General features: G+C 46.2%; 1 protein-coding gene across 2 annotated transcripts in view; it reads right to left on the bottom strand.

Moving 5' to 3' along the window:
* The window catches only part of adamts17 (ADAM metallopeptidase with thrombospondin type 1 motif, 17), a 591331-nt gene that overhangs the window by 102524 nt on the left and 462576 nt on the right, over positions 1–26231 (bottom strand). For both annotated transcript variants that reach the window (XM_041175111.1, XM_041175112.1), the window contains exons 16-17: positions 25674–25754; positions 6935–7092 (exon numbers count right to left, since the gene is read on the bottom strand). In XM_041175111.1, coding sequence (XP_041031045.1) covers positions 6935–7092; positions 25674–25754 — 239 coding nt within the window. The remainder of the gene's footprint in view (positions 1–6934; positions 7093–25673; positions 25755–26231) is intronic.

Raw genomic sequence — 26231 nt, 5'->3', positions numbered from 1 at the left:
ACCAAGGAGGTAGGCACAAATCTCATTCCCCAAGCTCACTCAGGTCAAAGTGCAGTGCCAGAAACCAGCACTCTGTCAGCTGTGGTGACAAAGCCCAGAACGCAGGGGGCTCACCAAGGGGCGGGGAGGTGAGATGTGGAGATGGGAGGGAGAGGGGACAGGCGAAGCAGGCTGCACTTAAGCCTTGTAAAAAAATTCTTGCTAGGCTCCCTTAAGACACGTGGCCAAGGTTGGGTTACAGAGTCAAGGCAACATGCTCTTCCCAATGGTCGGCAGGTGCTGAGTCAGGCACGGACCGGAAATAATGGCACCACTGCTATATTTATGGATTTGAGGGTGGAGATTGAGCTAATGGTAATGTAGTACTTATGTTACTGGACTAGTAACCTGATAGCCTAGGTTAATTACCTAGAAAGCATTGTTGTATCAGAATTTTGATTCAGTTTGAAGTAGTCACCATGGAGCGGTCAGAGAATTTCTATTTGTTTTTCTTGGGATGTGGGGGTTGCTGGCTAGGCCAGCATTTATTGCCCATCCCTAATTGCCCTGGAGATGGTGCTAAGCCACTTCTTGAACCACTGCAGTCTGAGGTGTAGGAACACCCAGGGTGCTGTTAGGAAGGGAGTTCCAGGATTTTAGGGGGAGGTAATGGCATAGTGGTTTTGTCACTGGACTAGTAATCCAGAGACCCAGGATAATGATCTGGGACCCAGGTTCGAATTGCACCAAGGCAGATGGTGGAATTTGAATTCAATAAAAATCTGGAATTAAAAATCTAATGATGACCATGAAACCATTGACGATTGTTGTAAAAACCCAACTGGTTCGCTAATGTCCTTTAGGGAAGGAAATCTGTTGTCCTTACCTGGTCTCGCCTTCACATGACTCCAGACCCATAACAATATGCCCTCTGAAATGGCCTAGCAAGCCACTCAGTTGTATCAAAAAGACTCAAAAAAGGAAAGAAACCGGATGGAACACCCGGCATCGACCTAGGCATTGGAAATGATAATGGCAATCGCAGCCCTATTGATCCTGCAAAGTCCTTCTCACTAACATCTGGGGGCTTGTGCCAAAATTGGGAGAGCTGTCTCACAGACTAGTCAAGCAACAGCCTGACAGCCTCACGTAATCATACCTTACAGATAATGTCCCAAATTCCACCATCACCATCCCTGAGTATGTCCTGTCCCACCGGCAGGACAGTCCCAGCAGTGGTGGCGGCACAGTGGTATACAGTTGGGAGTCCTCAACATCAACTCTGGATCCCATGAAGTCTCATGGCATCAGATCAAACATGGGAAAGGAAATCTCCTGCTGATTACCACATACCGCCCTCCCTCAGCTGATGAATCAGTGCTCCTCCATGTTGAACATCACTTGGAGGAAGCACTGAGGATGGCAAGGGCACAGGATGTACTCTGGGTGGGAGACTTCAATGTCCTTCACCAAGAGTGGCTCGGTAGCACTGCTACTGACCGAATCCTAAAGGACATAGCTGCAAAACTGGGTCTGCGGCAGGTGGTGAGGGAACCAACAAAAGGGAAAAGCATACTTGACCTCATCCTCACCAACCTGCCTGTTGCAGATGCATCTGTCCATGACGGTATCGGTAGGTTTGATCACCGCACAGTCCGTGTGGAGACGAAGTCCTGCCTTCACATTGAGGATACCCTCCATCGTGTTGTCTGGCACTATCACTATGCTAAATGGGATAGATTTTGAACATTTCTAGCAAGTCAAGACTGGACATCCATGAGGCGCTGTGGCAGCAGCAGAATTGTACTCGAACACTATCTGCAAGCTCATGGCCTGGCACATGCCCCACTCTAGCATTACCATCAAGCCAGGGGATCAAGCCTGGTTCAATGAAGAGGGCATGCCAGGAGCAGCACCAGGCATACCTAAAAATGAGGTGTCAACCTGGTGAAGTTATAACACAGGACTACTTCTGTGCCAAACAGCATAAGCAACAAGTGATAGACAGAGCTAAGTGATCCCACGACCAACGGATCAGATCCAAGCTCTGCAGTCCTGCCATATCCAGTCGTGAATGGCGGTGGACAATTAAAAAACTCACTGGAGGAGGAGGCTACACAAATATCCCCATCCTCAATGATGGAGGAGACTAGCACAGCAGTGCCAAAGATAAGGCTGAAGCATTCGCAACAATTTTCAGCCAGAAGTGCCGAGTGGATGATCGATCTCGGCCTCCTCCAGAGGCCCCCAGCATCACAGATGCCAGTCTTCAGCCAATTCGATTCACTCCACGTGATATCAAGAAACAGCTGAAGGCACTGGATACTGCAAAGGCTATGGGCTCTGACAATATTCCAGCTATAGTACTGAAGAGCTGTGCTCCAGAACTTGCCGCGCCCCTAGCCAAGCTGTTCCAGCACAGCTACAACACTGGCATCTACCCAGCTATGTGGAAAATTGCCCAGGTATGTCCTGTGCACAAAAAGCAGGACAAATCCAACCCGGCCAATTACCACCCCATCAGTCTACTCTCGATCATCAGTAAAGTAATGGAAGGGGTCATCAACAGTGCTATCATGCGGCACTTGCTTAGCAATAACCTGCTCACTGATGCCCAGTTTGGTTTCTGCCAGGGCCGCTCAGCTCCTAACTTCATTACAGCCTTGGTTCAAATATGGACAAAACAGCTGAACTCCCGAGGTGAGGTGAGAGTGACTGCCCTTGATATCAAGGCTGTATTTGACCAAGTGTGGCATCAAGGAGCGCTAGCAAAACCGGAGTCAATGGGAATTAGGGGGAAAACTCTCCACTGATTGGAGTCATACCTAACACAAAGGAAGATGGCTGTGGGTGTTGGAGGTCAGTCATCTCAGTTCCAGGACATCACTGCAGGAGTTCCTTAGGGTAGTGTTTGAGGCCCAAACATCTTCAGCTGCTTCAGCAATGACCTTCCTTCCATCATAAGTTCAGAGGTGGGGATGTTCGCTGATGATTGCACAACGTTCAGCACCATTCACGACTCCTCCGACAAAGCAGCCCACCTGATTGGCACCATATCCACGAACATTCTCACCCCCCACCACCGATGCACAGTAGTAGCAGTGTGTACCATCTACAAGATGCACTGCAGAACTCACCAACGCTCCGTAGACAGCACCTTCCAAACCCACGACCACTGCCATCTAGAAGGTCAAGGGCAGTAGATAGATGGAAACACCACCACCTGGAGGTTCCCCTCCAAGTCACTCACCATCCTGACTTGGAAATATATCACCATTCCTTCACTGTAGCTGGGTCAAAATCCTAGAACTCCCTTCCTAACAGCACTGTGGGTGTACCTACGCCACATAGACTACAGCGGTTCACCACCACCTTCTCATGGACATCTAGGGATGGGTAATAAATGCTGGCCCAGCCAGCAAAGCTCACATCCCATGAATGAATAAAAAAATAAATTTGACCCAACGACAGTGAAAGAATGGCGATATAGTTCCAAGTCAGGATGGTGTGTGACTTAGAGGGGAACTTACAGGTGGTAGTGTTCCCATCTATCTGCTGCCCTTGGCCTTCTAGATTGTTGAGAAAACACAACTGTTTGACTAGTGTCCTCTTGGGGAGGAAATTTGCTGTCCTTATCTCGTCTGTGCCTATATGTAACTCCTGTCCCATACCGAAATGGTTGACTCCTAAGTGCCCCTCAGAAGTAGCCCGGCAGTTGTAGCGAACCATGATTCCAATAAAGAAAGAAAGCATCCCACCACCACCTTCTCAAGACAATGGGGTTGGGTAACAAATGCCAGCACTGCCAGTGACACTCAGACCTGCAGAATGAATTTTTTAAAATTCAAACCTACAGATGATCACCAGCAGCAACTTGGACATAGGCCATAGGCCTTGATTAAGAACAAAGGCTGGTGTTGAGTTGTCAACATTATTGGCCAGTTTTCACTAGCTTCTTATGCTGGCATGTATATTTAACAGCTTTAATTGCTTGATATAAACACATGCGGGCTCACTCTTAAGTTTTAAGAATAAATTGGGTAGATACATGGATGGGAGAGGTCTGGAGGGTTTTGGACTGGGTGCAGGTCAATGGGACTAGCGGAATAATATTTCAGCACAGACTAGAAGGGCCGAATGGCCTTTTTCCCTGTGCTGTAGTGTTCTATGGTTCTATCTGTATGTAAGATCTAAACTCACCAGAGTTGGTCTCCTTCCTGCGATGAAACAAATGACCTTTAAAACTGATGCTAGGATGCCAAGGCACAACGTGAAAGTCAGAACCACTTGCACACTGTCATTCTTTATTCATGTAAACATTAATGCAGGAACTGGCTTAGATTATTTCCTTCAGATCAGAAAATCTCAGTTGAGTAGCTCCTAGAATTTACTCTTGAAATTTGCAGTCAGACCCACGCAGCAGCTGTCCTGCCACGGTCAATTCTGGATGAACTGATTTAATAAAGACATATTCCATACTAACCCATAGCTTCTTGATTTTCTCATTTCTGCTGAGTCAACAATTTCCTTCAACATTTCAGCTAAGTGGCAATCAAATCTTCAGTTCACATTTCACGCTCTGCATCACAATCTGGTTGGTGTATCTAAGGTGAAAGGTCGCTTCCAACAAATTAGGCGAAGAGTTGATACAGAGCGCAGTCAGCCCTGCCTTAATCTAGTAACAATCTTCTGTGTCCCTGCAAGCTAACAATGCAAACACGACAGTCTCATGGCACCCTGTTTGCCCAGCTTGCTCGCGATAGTCCTTTGCATTTTGAAGTGACATTTTAAAAATTTCATTCTCAGGTTGGGGGGGGTGCTGCTGGCAAAGCTGACATTTATTGTCCATTCCTATTTGCCCTTGAGAAGGTGGTGAGCCTTTTCTTCAACTGCTGCTGCAGTTTGTGTCGACTAGCTTCAAACTCCCAGCAGTGAAAATAACACCACGATATTCCATCTTAAAAATGATGTTCTTGAAATAAATGGTGGCAGCTCACCTCCTGCTGGTCTTTTGGACCCAGAGGCCTGAATTTGGATGTCAGATTTGAAACAAAATATCACAGATCCATGGATAGAAAATGTTGTCAGGCACTGGGTAATCAGATACATTTACTCACCCTGCTTGATCGACAACATGGGTTCGGTGTAAAATCAATTAAAAGAGCACACTGACATTTTAGCTTGTTATTATTGTAAACTTAAACTGATCAATATCCTGCAAATTTCCAAGCCTAAGAAATTGCTACTGGCTAGATTTCCCTATCCAATCATAGTCAAGAGATAGTAAATGTAACCTGTAGCTTCTACGCTGTGAACTCAATAACACTCTGGAGTGTTGATTAAAGCATGTTTTAATCCCTTGAAAACCACCGTGCAGTAATAGACTGGATATTTAGTAGGTAGCAGTATCTTAAAAATGAGAAGCAATGGCAGCAATATTACTTGGGAAAGGGATTTGCCTTGAAATTTCCAGTTAGTCAAAATGTTGCCTGATGCCAAGCTGATTTATAAAGGGCAGAACTTTACGGCCCCGTTTTGGCATAAAATCCCGCTGCCGGGAAATTGTGCCCAAAGAGTGGGACAGCTGATATGGACACAAGTTCAGGATTTGAGTAGAAATCTGGAACTCTCTCCCCCAAAAGGCTGTGGATGCTGGGGGTCAGCTGAAGGTTTTAGGACTGAAATTATTAGACTTTTGTTAGGTAAGGGTAGCAAGGATTCTAAAGCAAAGGTGAGAAAATATGGTTGAGGTACAAACCATGCATAATCTAGCAAAAAGGGGGCAGCAGGCTCAAGGGGCTGAATCTTGTTCCCATGTTCCTAAGACTATGTCACATTATCCTAAGGCCACTTGTACCCATGAACAAAGTGATCCAGGGGGGTAGTGTCAATCTGCAGACCCATTACTAAATATTTCTCTCATTTTGGAGGAGAAGTAAATAGAAGTAGAGACACCAGGGCTGAAAGAACAGAGCTATACGTTCGGAGAATGTTTTTACGCTGAGGGTTGTTGGGCTTGGGGTGCTCGGCCAGACATGGTACTGAAGTGGGATCCAGAATAGCTTTTCAACCTGGAAAAATATTTGAAAGTGAAACAAAAATATTGGGGGAAAAGCTGGAGAATGTGACTATGTGGGTCATTCTCTCAGAAAGCTGATACAAGTCTGAAGAGTCAAATGGCTTCTTCTGGGCTGTAAAATGATCAGATTCAATTCCTTCATGATCCTGTGCTTTAATGGATAGGTCACTGCAATATAACAGAGCAGAAATTTTACTGGGTTAATATACTTATTGTAAATTAATGGTACATGGGATGAGCATACACTTTTATATACATACGACAGTCTAGTGGCTGTCATTGAGAGGTGGTGATGTGAGATCCTAGTGTGTGGCAAGTTCAGAAATTAAATTCAATATATCTGACAATTTGTGGGCTGGCACCAGGAAAATTTGACCACAAAAGGTGCTGGATTATTAACAGAGTCCATCAGAGCAAGGGACCTGCCACCCCTACGTGGTTGATTCTTTAATCCATTTCGAAATGATCAGGGCAGTTAGTGATGGGCAATAAATGTGTCCTTATCAGCTTCACCTACATTCAGAGAACAAGTGTGTTTAGCCTGCAATGAGGAAACCAGTAGTGTGAAAATTGAATTCCATCTCCCACAGAGATGGCCCGGCAGGATCATATTGTTGCTTCTCTCTCTCTCTCTTCATGTGGCAAACCTTACTGTTACCTGGACCCCAAAGTAATAGAATCCTCAAGAGGTTAAGAGACTCCTGCCAAGATAGACTCTGACCTAAAGTGACATCTTTTCTGCTTGTGCCAGATCTGAATATTAACATGCAACCAAAAGTAATTTCTTCGTCACAACATTTTCCAAAAGAAAGTATTAAATTAAGGGGTTGGGAGCTCAGCATTCCAAAGGAGGAGACAGAAAGATGAGAGAGCTACCATTAAGTGAAGTGGTGTTTTAGTTGGTCCCTTGGCAGACATCTTTTCCCACAGCCCTCGTCGTACATAACGGACAGTGGTTCCTGCCATTGGAAACTCTCCAGGAAGCTCAATCTTCCAGTCGCTATTGATGGATTGTTTTGTGGAATCTTTTAAAGCTGGTGAAACACAAATATCAAACAAATTTACTTGTGAAACATTTGTGATCAAATATCTTTCTCAGTCTGAGAGAAATCGGCAAATAGCCACACGGAAACACTTAAACAGCTGGCTTAGGGTGTGCATCTTCTACAAGAACTTATAATAGATTTCAAAAGTGTCTGAAGTGTGGGGTGGGTGCGGATTATTGGCAGGGACAATATTTTAATTTTTTTGAACAGCCACAATCCAAATGAGTAAACTAGGAATGGAACTGTGACTCGATCTTTCTCAAGGCCACCATCTGGCTGGGTTAAATGAAAGCCAGTTGGCTACTACTCCAGACAGAGTCAGACAACTGCTATACAACTTTTCCTAAGAGCTATCACACAACCCAGTTACCACTGTCCACTGAATTGCTTTAATAATAAGCAGGAGGACCTAGATTTGGCAGTTATTGCAACCATGGATCTAGAATGGTAGCAGACATCAAAAAGATATTGGTGATTCATTTTGCGAGGAAGATTGAGGAGAGGTAATATGAATGTATATGAATGTAATATGTATGATTGAGGAGAGGTAATATGAATGATGTGGAGCAATTTTAACATGGGTGCAGGAAGAGAGAGATCTGGGGCTATATGTCTGCAAATCTCTGAAAGTCACAGGAAAAGCCGATATGTTTATAAAAAAAAAAAGGGGATCCTGAGCTTTATAACCAAAGGCATTGGCAAGGAAGTTAGCCTAAACCTTTATACAACACTGGTTAGGCCTCAACTGGAGTATATTGTTCAATGCTGGGCACCACACTTTAGAAAGGACGTCAAAGTCTTTGAGAGGATGCAGAGGAGGTTTAGTAGGGTGATTCCAAGGATGAGGGACTTCAGTTATGTGGAAAGATTGAAGAGGGTAGGGTTGCTCCATTGAGCAGAGAGGGTTAAGACGCTCAAAATCATGAACTGTTTTGATAGAATAAATAAAGTGAAATTCCAATGGCAGAAAAGTCAATAACCAGAGAACATTGATCTAAGGTGACATGGGGCAGCGGTGGCAAAGTGGTATTGTCATTGGACTAGTATTCCAGAGACACAAGAGTAATGCTCTGGAGACCCAGGTTTGTAATCTCACCACGGCAAATGATGAAATTTCAATTCAATAAAAATCTGGAACTAAGAGTCTGATGAAGACCACAAAACCATTGCAGATTGTTGTAAAAACCCATCTAGTTGTTTGGTAGGAGAGAACTTGAGTATTGCTGAAAAAAAAGACAGGTCTAAGCTTTTTATCTTGCACTCATCAGGACACTTGCAAGAATACCAATATAAGGAGGAAACAACAATTTCTACTGTATGTGAAGAGAGTGCTCATTTGTTGACAAGTAGCATTGCCGTGGAGAATGCATCACTGATGGTGACTGACACTTAACTGCCAAGCATTGTTTGAAATTTAAACCAGGTAGCTTGACCCTGATTGCTCAAGGCATTGCCCTGAGGAATGAGTCAGCGAATGGCTGTCACTTATCTTGTTTAGCTGAAACAGGTGCAATATACACATATGTTCTTTCTGCCTGCAAGGAACAGAGCCCTGTGTATTAATATATGCAGCTTCCAGTACACTCAAATACGCCACATTGCGAGCCTGACTGGCATCTTAAATCGGTGGTCAGCATAATTCTTAGCACACTGAAGATTATTTAGCAAATGTTGTCTATTCGCAGAATCACATCTAATGTTTGACAATGTGTTTTGAGCTTTGCAAGCACGAGCTGGTTGGGTACGGTCTGTACCTTGCCCATTGCGAAGGGCGGCTAGGATATGCTGCTTGATATGATTCGCCAGTCGGACTCGCAGTGTACAGGAAGCTAAACAATATAAGTGACAGTCATTCGCTGACTCTGTCACTGTACTCATTTCAGTAGTTACTGTATCACGATTACTGAAGTCATCTCAATAATGGCTAGATGTTGAGAAAGTTAATAATTACATCTGCGTGGCTGAATTGTTTTTACAGGTTGGAGGGCTATAGAGATTTTGAGGAGTTGTAGGGCTGGAGGAAATTACAGAGATTACCTTTTAGCGTTCTCTCCTCTGGAGCCAGCTGTAAATCGAGAGATTCACATCAGGCTGGTGTCAACAATAAATAAAAATTTTAAAAATAAAATAAACTAGGAACAATTATCGATGTCCTGTAAAAGCTGACACTTTAAAGTCCCATGAAGCATAGCTGGATGGGGCTTCCACAATCTTGTGATCCCAAATCCTGGAAGAGAGTGTCAATGTATCAGCAATTACATTGTGAAGGTCCAATAACCATCTTCTTCTTGGCTGGCAATTAAATTGTATAGCAATTACATTGTTAAAACAATTGCATTGTTAAAACAGGTGATGGGCATTGGCTCACCTATAAATGGGTACAAAATCAAAAGAGTTATAAACGGGTACAAGGAACATTTAGAAACAGAAGGGATTAAAAAAAATGACAAGGTGCAGAAATAATTTAAATTCATATATCATTTAAATGAAGACATTCCTTTCAGTTGATAAATGGGTACAGCTGTTCACTCCATTGGGAAATCTGTCAGTCTGGCTGAAGAATAAACCTGCTTGACGTAAAAGACCAGCTTCAGACTCATTCTTCCCTTATCTACAATTATTGGAGTTATCAGAGGGTGGGTTTCATATTCAGGGTATATAGCCGATTCTGTAGTCAGATACTCAGCATGGTCTGCCATAAGGATAGGATAGAGTAGAAACCGACCCCAAAGAATTTTTCAGGAACAAAGGAGATTGATTTCCTGTCTTTGCAGCATATCTAGAATGGGATTGGGGCTTAGGAGCTGTTCCAAATCAGCTGGTGAGGTGGGGGGAGTGGTGGTGAGGCGGGCGGAGTGGAGTGGTGGTGAGGCGGGCGGAGTGGTGGTGAGGCGGGGGGAGTGGTGGTGAGGCGGGGGGAGTGGTGGTGAGGCGGGGGGAGTGGTGGTGAGGCGGGCGGTGTGGTGCTGAGGTGGGTGGGCGGAGTGGTGGTGAGGCGGGGGGAGTGGTGGTGAGGCGGGGGGAGTGGTGGTGAGGTGGGCGGAGTGGTGGTGAGGCGGGCGGAGTGGTGGTGAGGCGGGCGGAGTGGTGGTGAGGCGGGCGGTGTGGTGGTGAGGCGGGTGGAGTGGTGGTGAGGCGGGCGGTGTGGTGGTGAGGCGGGCGGAGTGGTGGTGAGGCGGGCGGAGTGGTGCTGAGGTGGGGGGAGTGGTGGTGAGGTGGGCGGAGTGGTGGTGAGGCGGGTGGAGTGGTGCTGAGGTGGGGGGAGTGGTGGTGAGGTGGGCGGAGTGGTGCTGAGGTGGGGGGAGTGGTGGTGAGGTGGGCGGAGTGGTGGTGAGGCGGGTGGTGTGGTGGTGAGGCGGGGGGAGTGGTGGTGAGGCGGGTGGAGTGGTGGTGAGGCAGGTGGAGTGTGGTGAGGCGGGCGGAGTGGTGGTGAGGCGGGGGGAGTGTTGGTGAGGTGGGGGGAGTGGTGGTGAGGCGGGCGGAGTGGTGGTGAGGCGGGGGGAGTGGTGGTGAGGCGGGCGGAGTGGTGGTGAGGCGGGTGGAGTGGTGGTGAGGCGGGCGGAGCGGTGGTGAGGCGGGGGGAGTGGTGGTGAGGCGGGTGGAGTGGTGGTGAGGCGGGGGGAGTGGTGGTGAGGCGGGCGGAGTGGTGGTGAGGCGGGGGGACTGGTGGTGAGGCGGGTGGAGTGGTGGTGAGGCGGGGGGAGTGGTGGTGAGGCGGGCGGAGTGGTGGTGAGGCGGGTGGAGTGAGGGAGCTTGGGCATCCAGAAGTGTGATGGTGGCAGGTTAATTAACAGCCTACCTTTCCCACAGGGATCAAAATATCTGGGGGCGGCAAGCAAATTTGCCCTTGAAACCTCACAAATGGCCCCTAAAAACTAAATGACGGGCGAGAAAAATTCAAAAGGGTCGTCCATGTGTATTTTGATCGGCAGAGCAGTGAGCATGGGAGACAGAATCTGGAGAAGCTGCTCCTCCAATCACACATTCTGTCTCTCCCATATTGCTGCTCCAGCTCCTCCAATCACAGGTTCCCTCTCTTCCACTCTTTTTTTTTCTGATCTTGTCCTTTTACCTTGCTGGGGTATCAGGCTTTTTTGGGGAGCAGCGTGACAAGGATGTTGGGCAGGATCCCACACTGGGCTATGGGGAGAACCCCAGCAGCTTTGTGAATTCCTCATTGTTGCGCATTTGAGCTGGAGATGGCATGGGATGATGCGGCTCATCTTGTCTCGGGCTGCATTATTGGCCAACTCCAGGATCTCAACCGTGGTCAGATAAGTTGGGACTTGACACGCTTGACATAGTGACCCTTGCGCAATGCACAGTCGCCAGTGAATGCGCCCAATGGGGAACAGGACACCGACTCTACAGGAGTGGGTCTTGGGTTTGGTTTGAGTAGGTACCAGCATCTGCTGTCAGGTCTCTGCGCTCTCTCTGTCCAGCTTGGTCTCCCAGCAGTGGGGGCTCGCTAAGCACCAGCTCTGGGCCCTGGGGATTCCGACTATAACTATGTCCGAGCTCAGCTTCAACTGGGATGGGATTGCACCTTTGGAGCAGCTGGCACTGGTAGGCAGTGGTGTGCTGTTTCTGACAGTGGAACAGGAATGTGTGCCACTCCTGCTCTTTCCTATTTCCCTTGTGATTACAATTAAAAATTAAATTGCTGGTGGGTGCACAGGAGATACATGTGATTCCAGTAGTAAAACCTGCTGTCAGCTGACAATGCTGCAGCTATGAGTGAGCTATAAAAGAGCCTTAAACGGACATACATACAAACATACAAATTAGGAGCAGGAGTAGGCCTCCTGGTCAAACAGGGAGACCCTGCATCATGGCCAAAACTTTCCTGCTCAGCTCCATTGCCACTAACATAAGGCTTGAGAGCACAAAGCTGGCATAGGTGTTTTTCAAAATTAAATTTCAGCTGTAAATATTTCACATTACATTGGTTTCACTTTATTCACATGTGCATCATCGTTATTTGTTGAGATTAGTGTGCAGTGTTACATTTTGGAAGGTCAAACCAAGGTAGGACATACACAGTAAATGGTAGGGCACTGAGGAGTGCGGAGGAACAAAGGGATCTGGGAGTTCAGATACATCGTTCCCTGAAAGTGGCGTCACAGGTAGACAGGGTTGTAAAGAAAGCTTCTGGCATACTGTCCTTCTTAAATCAAAGTATTGAGTATAGGAGTTGGGATGTTATGGTGAGGTTGAATAAGACATTGGTGAGGCCAACTTTGGAGTATTGTGTGCAGTTCTAGTCGCCTAACTACAAAAAGGATATCAGTAAGATTGAGAGAGTGCAGAGAAGATTTAGTAGGATGTTGCCGGGTCTTAAGGAGTTGAGTAACAGGGAAAGATTAAACAGGTTAGGACTTTATTCCTTAGAGTGTAGAAGAATGAGGGGAGATATGATAGAAGTTTACAAAATTATGAGGGGTATAGACAGAGTAAATGCGAGTAGGCTCTTTCCATTTAGATTAGGAGAAATAAACACGAGAGGACATGGCTTTAGGATGAAAGGGGAAAGGTTTAGGGGGTACATTAGGGGGAACGTCTTCTCACTCTTGGTGAGAGTGTGGAATGAGCTACCATCTGACGTGGTAAATGCGGGCTCACTCTTAAATTTTAAGAATAAATTAGATACATGGATGGGAGAGGTCTGGAGGGTTATGGACTAGGTGCAGGTCAATGGGATTAGCGGAATAATATTTTGGCACAGACTAGAAGGGCCGAATGGCCTGTTTTCTGTGCTGTAGTGTTCTATGGTTCTATTACTTAGTCAGAGAGCTAAATGTATTGGCATTCCTCATGGTTGGCACGTATTGATGGTTACGGGGAGTTACAGACGTTTCCTTTATTGTGGAAGAAGAACAATATTGTGATTTTTTTTGTTCATTCTTTATTAAATGTTCATGTTAGTGTCCAGTGTTGTACTCGCCACTCTGCGGGACATGGCTGAACTTACAGGCTCAGCTGGCCCTCCCTTCTGTAAAGGACATTGTCAGAGATCACTCTCAGTAGGGATAATTAAAATGTTGTAGGTGAACTCAAAGCGCTGTGAGGACTCTGAGATGGACCCACAGGTGGACAGTCCTGGCCCTGCCCTTTTAGGCCCCTTATTTTCTCGACTGACTGTTCCCACCAACCCCTCCACAATAACCAGGATGCCAGGCCCTGCCCACTTCATTGCTCCATGCCCCTGACCCTACTCTCTGTCCTCCCTTTGATCTCTCTTTCACTCCTCCAATCACCTGAACCCCGAACTTTCACCACCCGCCATCCCCACCCCGACACCCCTCATCCCTGACACGGCCTTTCTGTTCCCGAGTCTGTTTGCAAGCTGCTGTTTTCCTGCTCCCCAAAATCAAGTTCAACCAGGAAAACCGCTGACCTCAGACACAATTGCACTAAGTTCACTCGAGGGGGAGGGTGGGGTGGGGGCTGTGTTGAGAGGTGGTAGAGCATTATCTTGCACTTCTGTTTTATTAAATTCTGTTCAGTAACTTGATATTTTGATCTGATATTTCTAACATGAACCAAAATTGAGTTGCAAGGGTGTTTTTCATCCTGCACAGTGAGGGAACACTCATTTGATTTGTCAGTGAAGCTCAATTGGCTTCTAATTGAAACTCTTGATTAGGTTACAATATTGAATCGCATTCCTTAAGTTAATTTTTTTCTGTAGATTTACACCCATGCTCTTTCTCTATAGCCCTGCAGTGTCTGTTTCATTGCATCAAATAGTTAGAAATTGAGATTAATCTGATCTTAGTTTATTGTTGTAAGTTGGGAATTGAATTTAGAATTCAAATTTAAGAGAAAATACTAAGGAACTAAGGAAAAACAATATCCTGAACTCCTCATGTGAAAATAAAAAAAAGCTGTCGAAAAATATTATTTTGACCCCTGCTTCTCACAGTACTATTATATATTTAATTCTTATATACCCTGATAACCCACTCCACTACCCCTGCTCCCCTCCTCATACCACAACACCCTTGGAGCAGTACCTGAGAATTTGACTACAGTAAATTATATCCTGCTGAATCCATAAACCCCCTTCACGCTTTCCTTGCCAGTATCTGAGCTCAGAGACATTGCCTAGTTCTGGAATAGGTGCTTGTCTCTGAAATGAAGATGCTACAGGATTTAGGAGCACCAGTCATAACACAAAAATCTGATGGAATCCAGTTATTCAATGACTAAAGTCACAAATCCCAGTGAGTAGCAGAGCATAGGACCACTTGGTGTAATATTTTCTAGAGCTATAGAACGATACAGCACAGAATTATGCCATTCAGTCCATTGTGAGGCTGCTTTGAACAAGCTACCCAATTAGTACCACTCCCCTGCTCTTTTCCTTAGACTTGCAAAATTTGTCCTCTTCAAGTATTTATCCAATTCCTTTTAGAAAGTTTCAGGCAGTACATTCCAGATCACAACAACTCGCTGTGTAGAATATTTTCTCCTCATGTCACCTTTGGCTCTTTAAATCTGTGTCCTCTGCCTTCTGACCCTTCCTGCCACTGGAAATAGTTTCTCCTTAGTTATTCAATCAAAATGTTTCGTGATTTTGAACAGCTCTATCAAACTTCCCTTTAGCCGTCTCTGCTTGAAGAATAGGAACCCCAGCTTCTCCAGTCACTCAGCCCTGCTAGCATTCTAATAAATCTCCTCTGCAGGCTCTCTCAGCGCTCAACATCCTTCCTAAACCGTGGGGCCCAGAATTTGCCACAATTCTCTAGCTAGGGCTGAACTAGTGTTTTGTATTCTATGCCCCCATTAATAAAGCCAAGGATTCCCATATGCCTTTTTAACAGTCTTCTCATTTGTGTACAGACATCCCCAGGCGTGTCGGTTGTTACATTCCAATAGCTGCTTGATAACAAAGACAGAGAACAAGCCTTGACTTCTCCAAACAGAGTATTATTTTAAGCGGATAAAACTCCGCAGACACATCCCAGGTTTGCACCAAGTGCAGTAGCGGGCGGGGAAAAGAATGTTTTACTCACCAGCTGCAATGGCGGCTTTTCACGCTGTATCGTCCCAAACCCACCTCATTAATCATGCATTCCCAGGAAACACACCGTTTCTCTGGCAGGCGGCCTTTGATTTGCCGGCCACACCGTCACCTCGCTGCTTCCTCACGCTGGGCACCGGGTTTAAAGTGAAGCTGCGCGCGCATCTCTCAGCCCTTCCAGCCCAGAACTGCTGCACACAAGACATGGGGCAGAATTTTAACCGGTCGGCAAGGCAGGGGCAGGCCCGATAAGCCAACGCGTAAAAAGACGCACAATGATGTTGGGCGTGCATGCTGATGTCATCGCGCGCCATCGCGATATTTCATTCGGCGGCCATGTGCTGCAGTCGGCTGCGCACCCGCCGAAATGTAAATGGCCTGTTAAGGCCATTAAGAAATTAAGAAACATTGCCCGTCCAACCTTAAGATTGGCGGGCAGGATAAAATCCCAAGCGGCCTTCGCATTTTTCAGGACACTTCATCCGCGAGCGCACAGAGCTGCCTCGGAGTTTGCTGCACTCCTTCGCATGTGCGTCTTACGATGGGCAGGCCTTAATTAGCCTGCCCGCGTAAAATGGCGGCGTGGAGCTGATCGCGGGCAGTGATTGGCTCTGCGCCCGCTCCTGCCCAACCCCCCTGCCATATGAAAAATCCTGCCCATGGCCTCGAAAAGCAAGTAAACTCCAGCCCCCTGATCCAGTGATGCACCCTTGGGACGTCTTCCGGACGTCATTGGAGGCCACTACCCCTTCTCTGGCCACAGGAGGCCCATCAGTGTCACCGTTCCAGCTTGGCAGGCGGAGGCAGAGGTGGTCAGTGCCAACGCTGCACAAAAGAGATTGGCCATCCAATGCAGAAAGAGGATGAATGATCTCACCCATGATTCCAGGGTAAGGCAACCACCTCATCAATCTCAACTCACACGTTCACAAGGCCATCACACTTTCACTGACAGCTCACTCATTGCCAGCTCAAGGGACATCACCACTCACTCTCTCACATACACACACACCCTCACATCCCCATCTGGCCTAATCTCCTCTGGAGACTGCCTACCTCACCCTCTTAAGGCCACTTACACAGATCAATATGTGTCCCCACACACACCCTGGGATCCCCCATTTCCCCAGGAATGCCTTATCCTTGCAGTCTCTTCCATTGCTAGAGGCAACTTATCCCCTTTCCCCAAGCAAGCCATAGCACTGCAGCCACCGAAAAGCTGCCCCCATGTCACGGCTAGTCTCGTAAGTAGAGACCTGCCCATGAGACCCCCGAAAAGTGATGTGGTGCTGCCGGCAAAGCCTGGCACTGATGGCCATTGAGTGCTGCCTGAAGCAAGGTAGGCAAACAAACCTCGAAGTCCAGCTCGCCAGGTGCACATCGCCTATGTTCAGTTGTGAAACAGCTCGGATGATCCAGCATGAGATGATTCCAGTGAGCTGGACTTACGATGATGTGCAAATGTATCACAATTAGAAACGGCCTGAATGATGGACGACTGCGAACTAGTTTCACGACATCGTGAAATCAATTTTTGGCTTTCTCACCATATTGTCTGTTCATGCCGCCAAACATGTCCACTGCCAACAGGCACGGAAAATTCCGCCCATTGTCTCACCTTCTTTCCCCTGTTAACGTACAAGACCGAGACAGATAGGTTCTTGATTGGTAAGGGGATCAAAGGTTACGGGGAGAAGGCGGGAGAATGGGGTTGAGAAACCATGATTGAATGGTGGAGCAGACTCGATGGGCTGAATGGCCTAATTTCTGCTCCTATGTCTTATGGTCTTATTACCCACTCAAACACTCCTTGACAGTTATTGGTTTCCTTCCCTAACAGATTAAAATGAAAGTAACCCTTAAGTATATATAAGCAAAAAAAAAATGGATCTTCTTTTCCACAACACAGGCATCAATATATTTTTCTTCACTCAATAAATCCTCCTTATTCCCCCTTCTTAGAAGAAAGAAATGTCCACAAAAAAATTCCTTTTTGTCTTCTCAAAGGAAAAGACGTCCCTCTTTGAGGATCTCCAATAATTTCTTGGAATTCGTTCTTCTTTTCGTGAAGCAGTCGGACAATTGGTAGCTGCTATCAATCCATTTGATCTTGGAAATCTCCTTATTCTCTAGCATCTGTTTTAAGCTTGCAATGTCACTTCGCAATCTCTTTTCGTTAACACATTTCATAAGAGTGAACATTTTCCCAAAGTGACTTATTGTCTATATGACATTCAATGGGTACCATTCTCGAATATCCTTTTCCACTTAAAATTTCTGCCAGCATCTTTGATATGAAGAATGCCAAATCTACCACCTCAACAAGAGTGAGAGTTTCCGCTGCCAACGTACTTCTTACAACTCTTCATATCTTTTAAGATTCCCATGCCAAAGGGAAACATTTACCTTTTCCTTCCCATGAGAAATATTATAAATCCTCCTGCATTCGAAAACCCAGGACAGAGATTTGCATAAGATGTGTCACCAAACACAGTTTCATTTTTCTAACATTACCCAAATATGGGAATTTCAAAACACATTGCTCCATTTTTAACTTTGTCAATGTTTTGTTTGCTCGAATAATTTCTTCAACCTTGGGATCGTTTATTTTAGTGCTCAATTCTCAAACGTCAAAACTGACCTCCAGCCTTGTTTGTTTGCCTAGGCAATTGAGTTGCCCAATTAGACTTTTGAATTCTGCTTTTTCTGTTTCGGAAGCCGCTGTATCTTTCTGTGAAGCTAGCTGCAATGGGATTGACATTCTCTAAGTGGGATTGCTCATGTAAAATGAAGTGCGATCCACTCTGTCCGATTTCTAATCCAATGTATTTAAATGCACCAGAAGCCAGACTCCCAATCTTGAACTCCGTTCTAAGCCCATAAATGACAACAGTTTCAAATTCGCTACGACCACCCTACTGCCCCTGATCGGGCCGCAACCACGACTTCACACTGGCCGGCCAAGTAAGGCCCACCCAGCGTGAAACACATCCTTCGGCCCTCAGTGCTGCCTATGTATGGGGGCGGGGGCGGGGGGGGGGGTCCTGCGGGGGGAATAGGGTTAGCGGGGAACTTCACGCCTGTGCGCAGGAAAAGCTCCCTGAGGCAGCTCTCAGGGAGATGAAGATTTCTGAAAATTAAAAATAAGGAATTTTAAAATGTTAAAAAAAAAGTCCCCTTATGTGACTCTGTCCCTGACTCTGTCAGGGCATTTTCGCCTGCCTGCCAATTGTTAATTGTCTGTTAATTGTCGGTGGGCATGCTGCTGACTCCCGTGGGCACCTGCTGACTGAAATATCGTGCAACTGCGCGATGATGTCATGACACTCACCTGACATCATCACGCGTCATTTTACACTCGTTTGGGTTGGGCGCACCCCCACCCGACGAATGCAGTATTCTGTCCCATGTGTTTGCTGCCCTAGTCCTTCTAGGGGGTAGCGGTTTTGGGTTTAGAAGGTGCTGTCTAAGGAGCCTTGGTGAGTTGCTGCAGTGCATCTTGTAGATGGTGCACACCGTTCATTGGTAGTGGAGGGGTGAATGTTTGTGGATGGGGTGCCAGTCAAGTGGACTGCTTTGGCCTAGACAGTGTCAAGCTTCTTGAGTGTTGTTGGAGCTGCGCTCATCCAGGTCAGTGGGGAGTAATCCATCACACTCCTGACTTGTGCCTTGTATATGGTGGACAGGCTTTGGGGAGTCAGGAAGTGAGTTATTGTCCACAGGGTTCCAGCCTCTGACCTGCTCTTGTAGCCACAGTAATTATATGGCTAGTCCAGTTCAGTTTCTGGTCAATGGTAACCCCCAGTATGTTGATAGAGGTAATGCCATTGAATGTCACGGGGCGATGGTTAGATTCTCTCTTGTTGCAGATGATCATTGCCTGGCATCTGTGTGGTGCGAATGTTACTTGCCACTTGTCAGTGCAAGCCTGGATATTGTCCAGGTCTTGGTGCATTTGGACATGAGCTGCTTCAGGATCAGAGGAGTTGCGTATGATGCTGAACATTGTGCAATCATCAGTGAACATTCCCACTTCTGACCTTATGATGGAAGGAAGGTCATTGATGAAGCAGCTGAAGATGGTTGGACAGAGGTCACTACCCTGAGGAACTCCTACAGTGATGCCTTCGAGCTGAGATGATTGATATCCAACAACCGCAAACATCTTCCTTTGTGCTAGGTATGACTCCCAACCAGTGGGGAGTTTTCCCCCTGATTCCCATTGACTCCAGTTTCGTGAGGGCTCCTTGATGCCACACTAGGTCAAATGCAGCCTTGATGTCAAGGGCAGTCACTCTCACCTCACCTTGGGAGTTCAGCTCTTTTGTCTATGTTTGAACCAAGCCTGTAAAGAGGTCAGGAGCTGAGTGACCCTGCCAAAACCCAAACTGAGCGTCGGCGAGCAGGTTCTTGCGAAGCAAGTGCCGCTTGATAGCACTGTTGATGACCCCTTCCATCATTTTACTGATGATGGAGAGTAGACTGATGGGGCAGTAATTGGTCGAGTTGGATTTGTCCAGCTTTTTGTGTACACAACATACTTGGGTAATTTTCCATAGTGCCGGGTAGATGTCAGTGTTGTAGCTGTACTTGGACAGCTTGGCTAGCTGCACGGCAAGTTCTGGAGCACAAATCTTCAGTACTATTATCATGATAGTTTGGAGATTCTCTTATGGTCTCCCCCACAAGTGGAAACATTGGGTGGGATTTTCCACACCCGCCCACCAGGATCTTTCGGTCTTGCTGCAAGTCAATGTACTTCCGGCTGAGGTGCCGCCTTGCCCGCAATGAGTCCTGCCCGTAATGGGTCCCACCCGCAATGAGTCCTGCCCGTGATGGGTCCTGCCCGTGATGGGTCCGACCAGTAATGAGTCCTGCCCGCAATGAGTCCTGCCCGCAATGGGTCCCACCTGCAATGATTCCTGCCCATAATGGGTCCTGCCCGCTCTGGGTTCCACCCGTAATGGGTCCCGCCCGCAATGGGTCCTGTCCGCGATGGTGCCCGCCCACAATGGGGCTGGGAAACCTCGGCCATTATCTCTACATCTACCCTATTTAGCGCCTTTTTTGTAACAGAATGGTTTCTGTACAGAAGGCGGCCATTCAGCCCATCATGCCTGTGCTGGCTCTCTGAAAAATCCATTCACTCAGTGCCATGACCCCTACCTTCTACCCGTAACCCTGCACATTCTTCCTTTTCAGATAATAATCCATTTCCCTCTTGAATGCCTCAACTGAATCTGCCTCCACCACACTCTCAGGCAATGCCTACCAAATCTTAATCACTTCCCAAGTGAAAGAAGTTTCTCCTCATGTTGCCATTGCTTCTGTTGCCAATTACCTTAAATCTGTGCTCTCTTGGTCTCAATTCTTCAATCAATGGGAACAGTTTCTCCCCATCTACTCCGTCCAGACCCTTCACTTTGACTTTTCAGACTTTGAGCACCTGTATCAAATCTCCTCTTAACCGTCCCTTCTCCAAGGAAAACAGTCCCAAATTCTCCAAACGATCTTCAGAACTGAAGTTCCTCATCCATGGAACCATTCTTGTGAATCTTTTCTCCAATCTCTCTAATGCCTTCATACCCTTGCTAAAGTGTGGCGCCCAGAATTGGATGCAATACTCTAGTTGAGGCTGAACCAGTGTTCTGTAGAAGTTTAATATAATTATATATTAAATACCTCTATGAGGTCACAACTTAGCCTTCTCTTTTCTAGAAGAAAGAGCATCAGTCTGTTCAATCTTTCCCGATAGGTATAATTTCTTAGTTCTGATATCATCCTTGCAAATTTATTTGCAGTTTAGGGCCTCTATATCATTTTGATAATATGGTGACTAGAACCGTTCACACTATTCCATGTGTGGTCTAACCATATACACCCACCACCAAAAAACATTAGTGAACATTTAAAAAAAGAGGTTTTGAACGGGAGTGTGGAACCATATATTGCCATTAAAATATACCAAAAAGTTTAAATGAACATATCTGAGGTTGAAATTTCTGTTTGTGTGTGACTGGCATGTTAAATGAGTGCTAATGTGTGCGCTAGCCCTCTGAAACATGTGGTGTTCAGCACACTAACATCGGCAAGACTGAATTGTTACAAGTTACAGCCCATGGGCGAGCCAATCAGCACGCAGCAGAGTCACTCGTTACTGAGCTAATGAGTCATTGGCTCTGGTAAACTGCTGGGCAATAGGGAAATGACTGTGAAACTGCAAGGACATGCTCCTCACATAGAATAACGCCTCGAGAGGAGCAACGAGTACAAACCCACAAAAACACAGCAGGGACAGAGACACCCACTTAACTCATATACAGTCAACAATTGTATTAATAATTCGATATAATTACCTGTATGAACTATGTATATTTCTCTAAGTAGAGGGGAGTATAGAAACAGGAGTAGGTCATTCAGCCCCTCTGCAGTTAGATCATGGCTGATCTATATCTTAACTACTAATTTCACAAACATCAGTTTCAGTAGCTGTCCCAGAGCTCAGGGAATAAAGAGCATGTTAGTTTGAAAACAGCTTATGTGTTCAATATTCTGAAATCAAACAAATGACTTGAGGGAATAAAAGTGAAATCACATTGCAAAAATAAATGCTGCATTCTTTGACTCACAGGCTCCGTACTTTTCATTGATTTGCAGCACAGGGAGAGGACATTTGGCCAATTGGGTTGAATTTCCCATGCCCGCCGGCGTTGGGTGTGTTTGGCAGCGCGAGCAGACAATATGGCAAGAAGGCCAAAAAACAGTTTCACCATGTTGTGAAACCAGTTTGCAGTTGTCCGCTCTGCCCATCAATGGTGTGCCACGTTTCCCGCCATCAGATGTGGGGAACCTCATTGTAATCCACCTGCATAACATTATACGCCCAGCTCGCCAGAATTGTTCCCCATGCTGGAGCGCCCGAGCATGTTGGCGTGGTGTTTCACAACAGCATATATAAGGCATGCACTTGGCGGGCTGCACTTTGCTCAGGACTTCAAGGTTTGTTTGCCTACCTTGCTTCGGGCAGCACTCGCAGTCATCAGCGCCAGGCTTTACAGGCAGCACCACATCACTTTTAGGAGGGCTCATGGGCAGGTCTCTACCTACCAGACTATAAGGCTTTTCAATGGCTGCAGGGCTAGGGCTTGCTTGGGGAAGAGGGAGAAGGGGCCTCAGGCAAGGGAAGAGGCTGCAGGACGAGGGCTGTACTGGGGAAGGAGGGTATCCCAAGGGTGTGTGAAGGGTCATATGTCAATCTGTGCAAGTGGCCTCAAGATGGTGAGGGCTGAGGAGGCAGTCTCTACAGGAGGTGAGGTCAGATGGACATATGAGGGTATGTGTGAGAGAGAATGGTGGTGATGTCCCTTGAGCTGGTACTGAGTGAGATGCTAGTGAATGTGTGACAGGCTTGAGTGTGTGAGTTTAGAGTGATGAGATGGTTGCCTTACCCTGGTTGCATGGATCAGATCATTCATCCTCTACCTGCATTGGATGGCCAACCTCCTCTGCGCAGCATTGGCACTGACCACATTGCCATCACCTACTAAGCCAGAGCGGTAATGTTGCTGTCCATCCGACGGCCAGAGCAGGGGTAGAGGACATCACATCTCCATGGCATCCAAAAGGCATTCAAGATACACATCACTAAACCTGGGGGCTGCAGTCTTCTTGTCTTTCAAGGCCATGTCTTCTTTGCAGTAATCCTGGGCTGGAAGCACTGAGAGATGTTCGCGCAGCTATATTTCAAAATGTGCCGCCCGCAGTGGTGAAGTGCTGAGGTGACGGGATGGTGGGTGAATTGGAGCATGCCCGCCATCGAAATGGCGATTTACCCGGGAATGAATAATTAACGCGGTGGGACTGGAAAGCCGCCATTCTGCTTGGTGGGTAAAAACGTCGATTTTACCGACTGCTACCGCACCTAGTGCAAATCTGGGATGACTCCACCCATTGTGTCTGTTTTGGTGTTAGCTTTTCAACCACAGTTGCGGGTATAGTGTCTTAAATCCAGCACCTTCGGGACCGAAGCCATGCCGGACTTCAGGTCGGGCTGTTCGGGCTTTGTGCAGTTTGGGTCATGCCGGGTTGGGTAGGTTAAGGTGAACTTGTGGTGCCACATTTGCAGACGGCTCCCTATGTACAGCGCTCCTAACTACTTGCACCGTATCACCATTACAATCAGTTAAAGAGGAACTGGATAAGCATTTGAAAAGGAAAAACATGAAAGGATTTGGAGTACGGGATAGAGTGCCACGTGAAATGGTGAAGCCAGTAACTAGTCTGGAGCCACACTTTGACAATGCAGTGCCTAGTCAAATTATCCAGGTAAGTTATTTTTAAAATTTTACTCAATTAAAACTGGTGCATGGAACATTGTAAAAATGTCTGGTTTTCAGAGCTGTTGGTTTTAGGGCAGCCAGATTTGAGGTACTCTACCTGCAATCCCAATTCCTGGCTTTTTCTCCACAAGTTCACCTTAACCTATCATGTGAAGTCAGCTAACTTTTAAATCTTTGGGTTGCACACTCAGCGCACAACGTATAGACTGTAAGGTGTCGAAGGCTGTAAGGTGTTTTCTCTATCTGCAATCTTCATTGTTTGGTTGAACAAAGCAATGACTAGATTGAGCAGACAAACATAACAGTCACAGCTCAATGCGTAACACTCTCACTTCTAAGTCATTAGGTTGAGAGTCCCACTCCAGGACTTGAGCAGAACATCTAAGCTGACACTCCAATGAAGCACTGAGGGAGTGCTGTACAGTCAGGTGGGATGTTAAATCGAGACTCCGTCTGCCCTCTCAGGCGGATGTAAAAGATACCACCGGGCTGCTATGACTAAAAGCAGGACAGTTCTTCCTGGTGTCCCGGCCGATGTTTATCTCTCAACTGACGCTACTAAATAGAGATAAAAGCAAAAAACTGCAGACGCTGGAAATCCAAAACAAAAATAAAAATACCTGGGAAAACTCAGCAGGTCTGACAGCATCTGTGGACAGGAACAGAGATAACATTTCGAGTCCGTATGACTCTTCAACAGAACTAAGGAAAATAGAAAAGAGGTGAAATATAAGCTGTTTTGGAGGGGGGGTGGTAGTGAGACAGGTAGACCTGGATAGAGGGTCAGTGATAGGTGGAGATAACCAAAAGATGTCATAGACAAAAGGACAAAGAGGTGTTGAAGGTGGTGATATTTTTTAAGGAATGTGATAATAGGTGACATTAAGGGTAGAAAGCAGGACAAACAAGGTACAGATAGCCCTAGTGGGGGTGGGATGGGGGGGAAGGGATCGAAATAGGCTAAAAGGTAGAGATAAAACAATGGATGGAAATACATTTAAAAATAATGGAAATGGGTGGGAAAAGAAAAATCTATATAAATTATTGGAAAAAGGGAGATCGGAAAGGGGGTGGGAATGGAGGAGAGAGGTCATGATCTAAAATTGTTGAACTCAATATTCAGTCCGGAAGGCTGTAAAGTGCCTAGTCGGAAGATGAGGTGCTGTTCCTCCAGTTTGCATTGAGCTTCACTGGAACAATGCAGCAGGCCAAGGATGGACATGTGGGCAAGAGAGCACAGGGTGCAGTGCTGAAATGGCAAGCGACAGGGAGGTCTGGGTAATGCTTGCTGGGTCTGCCCGCGAGCATCCTGCTTTCTACCCTTAATGTCACCTAATAGCACATTCCTTAGATAATATCACCACCTTCAACACCTCTTTGTCCTTTTGTCTATGGCATCTTTTGGTTATCTCCACCTATCACTGGCCCTCTATCCAGGTCTACCTGTCCCACCACCCCCCCACTTAAACCAGCTTATATTTCACCTCTTTTCTATTTTTCCTTAGTTCTGTTGAAGAGTCATACAGACTCGAAACGTTAACTGTGTTCCTCTCCGCAGATGCTGTCAGACCTGCTGAGTTTTTCCAGGTATTTTTATTTTTGTTTTCCACTAAATAGAGAATCTGATCATTATCACACTGTTGGGAGATTGCTATGCATAAATTAGCTCCTGCCTTTCCTATATTACAACTGTGATTACACTTAAAAAGCAATTAATTGGGTATGAAGTACTTTGGGATGTCCTGAGGCTACGAAAGGTGTGATATGAATTTGAGCTATTTCTGTTTTTTCCTTTACGGGGCCATTTTTCCCACTGCAGCGCTTCCCTGTATAATAATAAAGCATCAACATAGTACATTTATGTAACGCCTTTAACATAGTAAAAGGATAAGACAGAGAAGATATTGGTCAGGTATTTCCGATCCTGAATTTGATTGTAATCAATCGTTTTAAGTGCAGAGTACAGAGGAAGCACAGGCAGGAGGATCCCAATCAGCCATAGAGCCAGCCCCATTCCTCACTTATAAACATACTCTGTTACCGGCTACGAGCCTCCCCATCCTGGCTTCTTTCTATATGCTCCACTCTGGTATTCCTTTATGCCCAAGTATATTACAAGTAAAATCTGTCCCAGCAAGTTTAGTTTCTATGGCAAACATTATTACAGAAAAAAATCAGAATGGCAGCAAATCATCATTAATTACCCAGGAAACTGTGGGCTGGCTTCTCCTCTACTACGCGAATCCTCCTGGCACCAACTGGGATCACCGCGGCTTCAACGTAACCTGAGGCAATAAAAGTTAAACAAATCAGGAGGGTTTTGCAAGAATGGCATTCAGCGGCTTCCTTTCCAATGTCTCAGCCTAGCAAAGGCATGAAGAGTCAACATTCTAAACCACATAAAGAATCTACACAGTTTTTGGATACTGACCAATTATGCAGGCTAAGTCTGAGGAGTGCTGGAGCTCTTTCAAAATACACAATTAAATATCATGTTGAGAGGCTGCTGCTCAGCAGGAGTGAGCTGTTAACCAAAGAAAATTTTCAGCACTTCACAGTCAGTGGCTCCTCAGACATTCAGTTGCACTTGTTCTACCAGACTCTAATAAGTATGGATGGTACTTCAGACAGTTTCACTGTTCCTAATGGGACTTAATCTATTCCTCAATTCTTATTTAATTTGATGAGAGTGACACAGGCAAGGCCAGCATTTATTGCCCATCATGATCTACCCTGAGCAGGTAGTGGAGCTTTTCCATATA

Source organism: Carcharodon carcharias, chromosome 26 (assembly GCF_017639515.1).
Source record: "Carcharodon carcharias isolate sCarCar2 chromosome 26, sCarCar2.pri, whole genome shotgun sequence".
NCBI classification, from domain to species: domain Eukaryota; kingdom Metazoa; phylum Chordata; class Chondrichthyes; order Lamniformes; family Lamnidae; genus Carcharodon; species Carcharodon carcharias.
The sequence above is the reverse complement of the archived record's forward strand: the minus strand, read 5'-3'. Positions and strand labels throughout refer to the sequence as shown.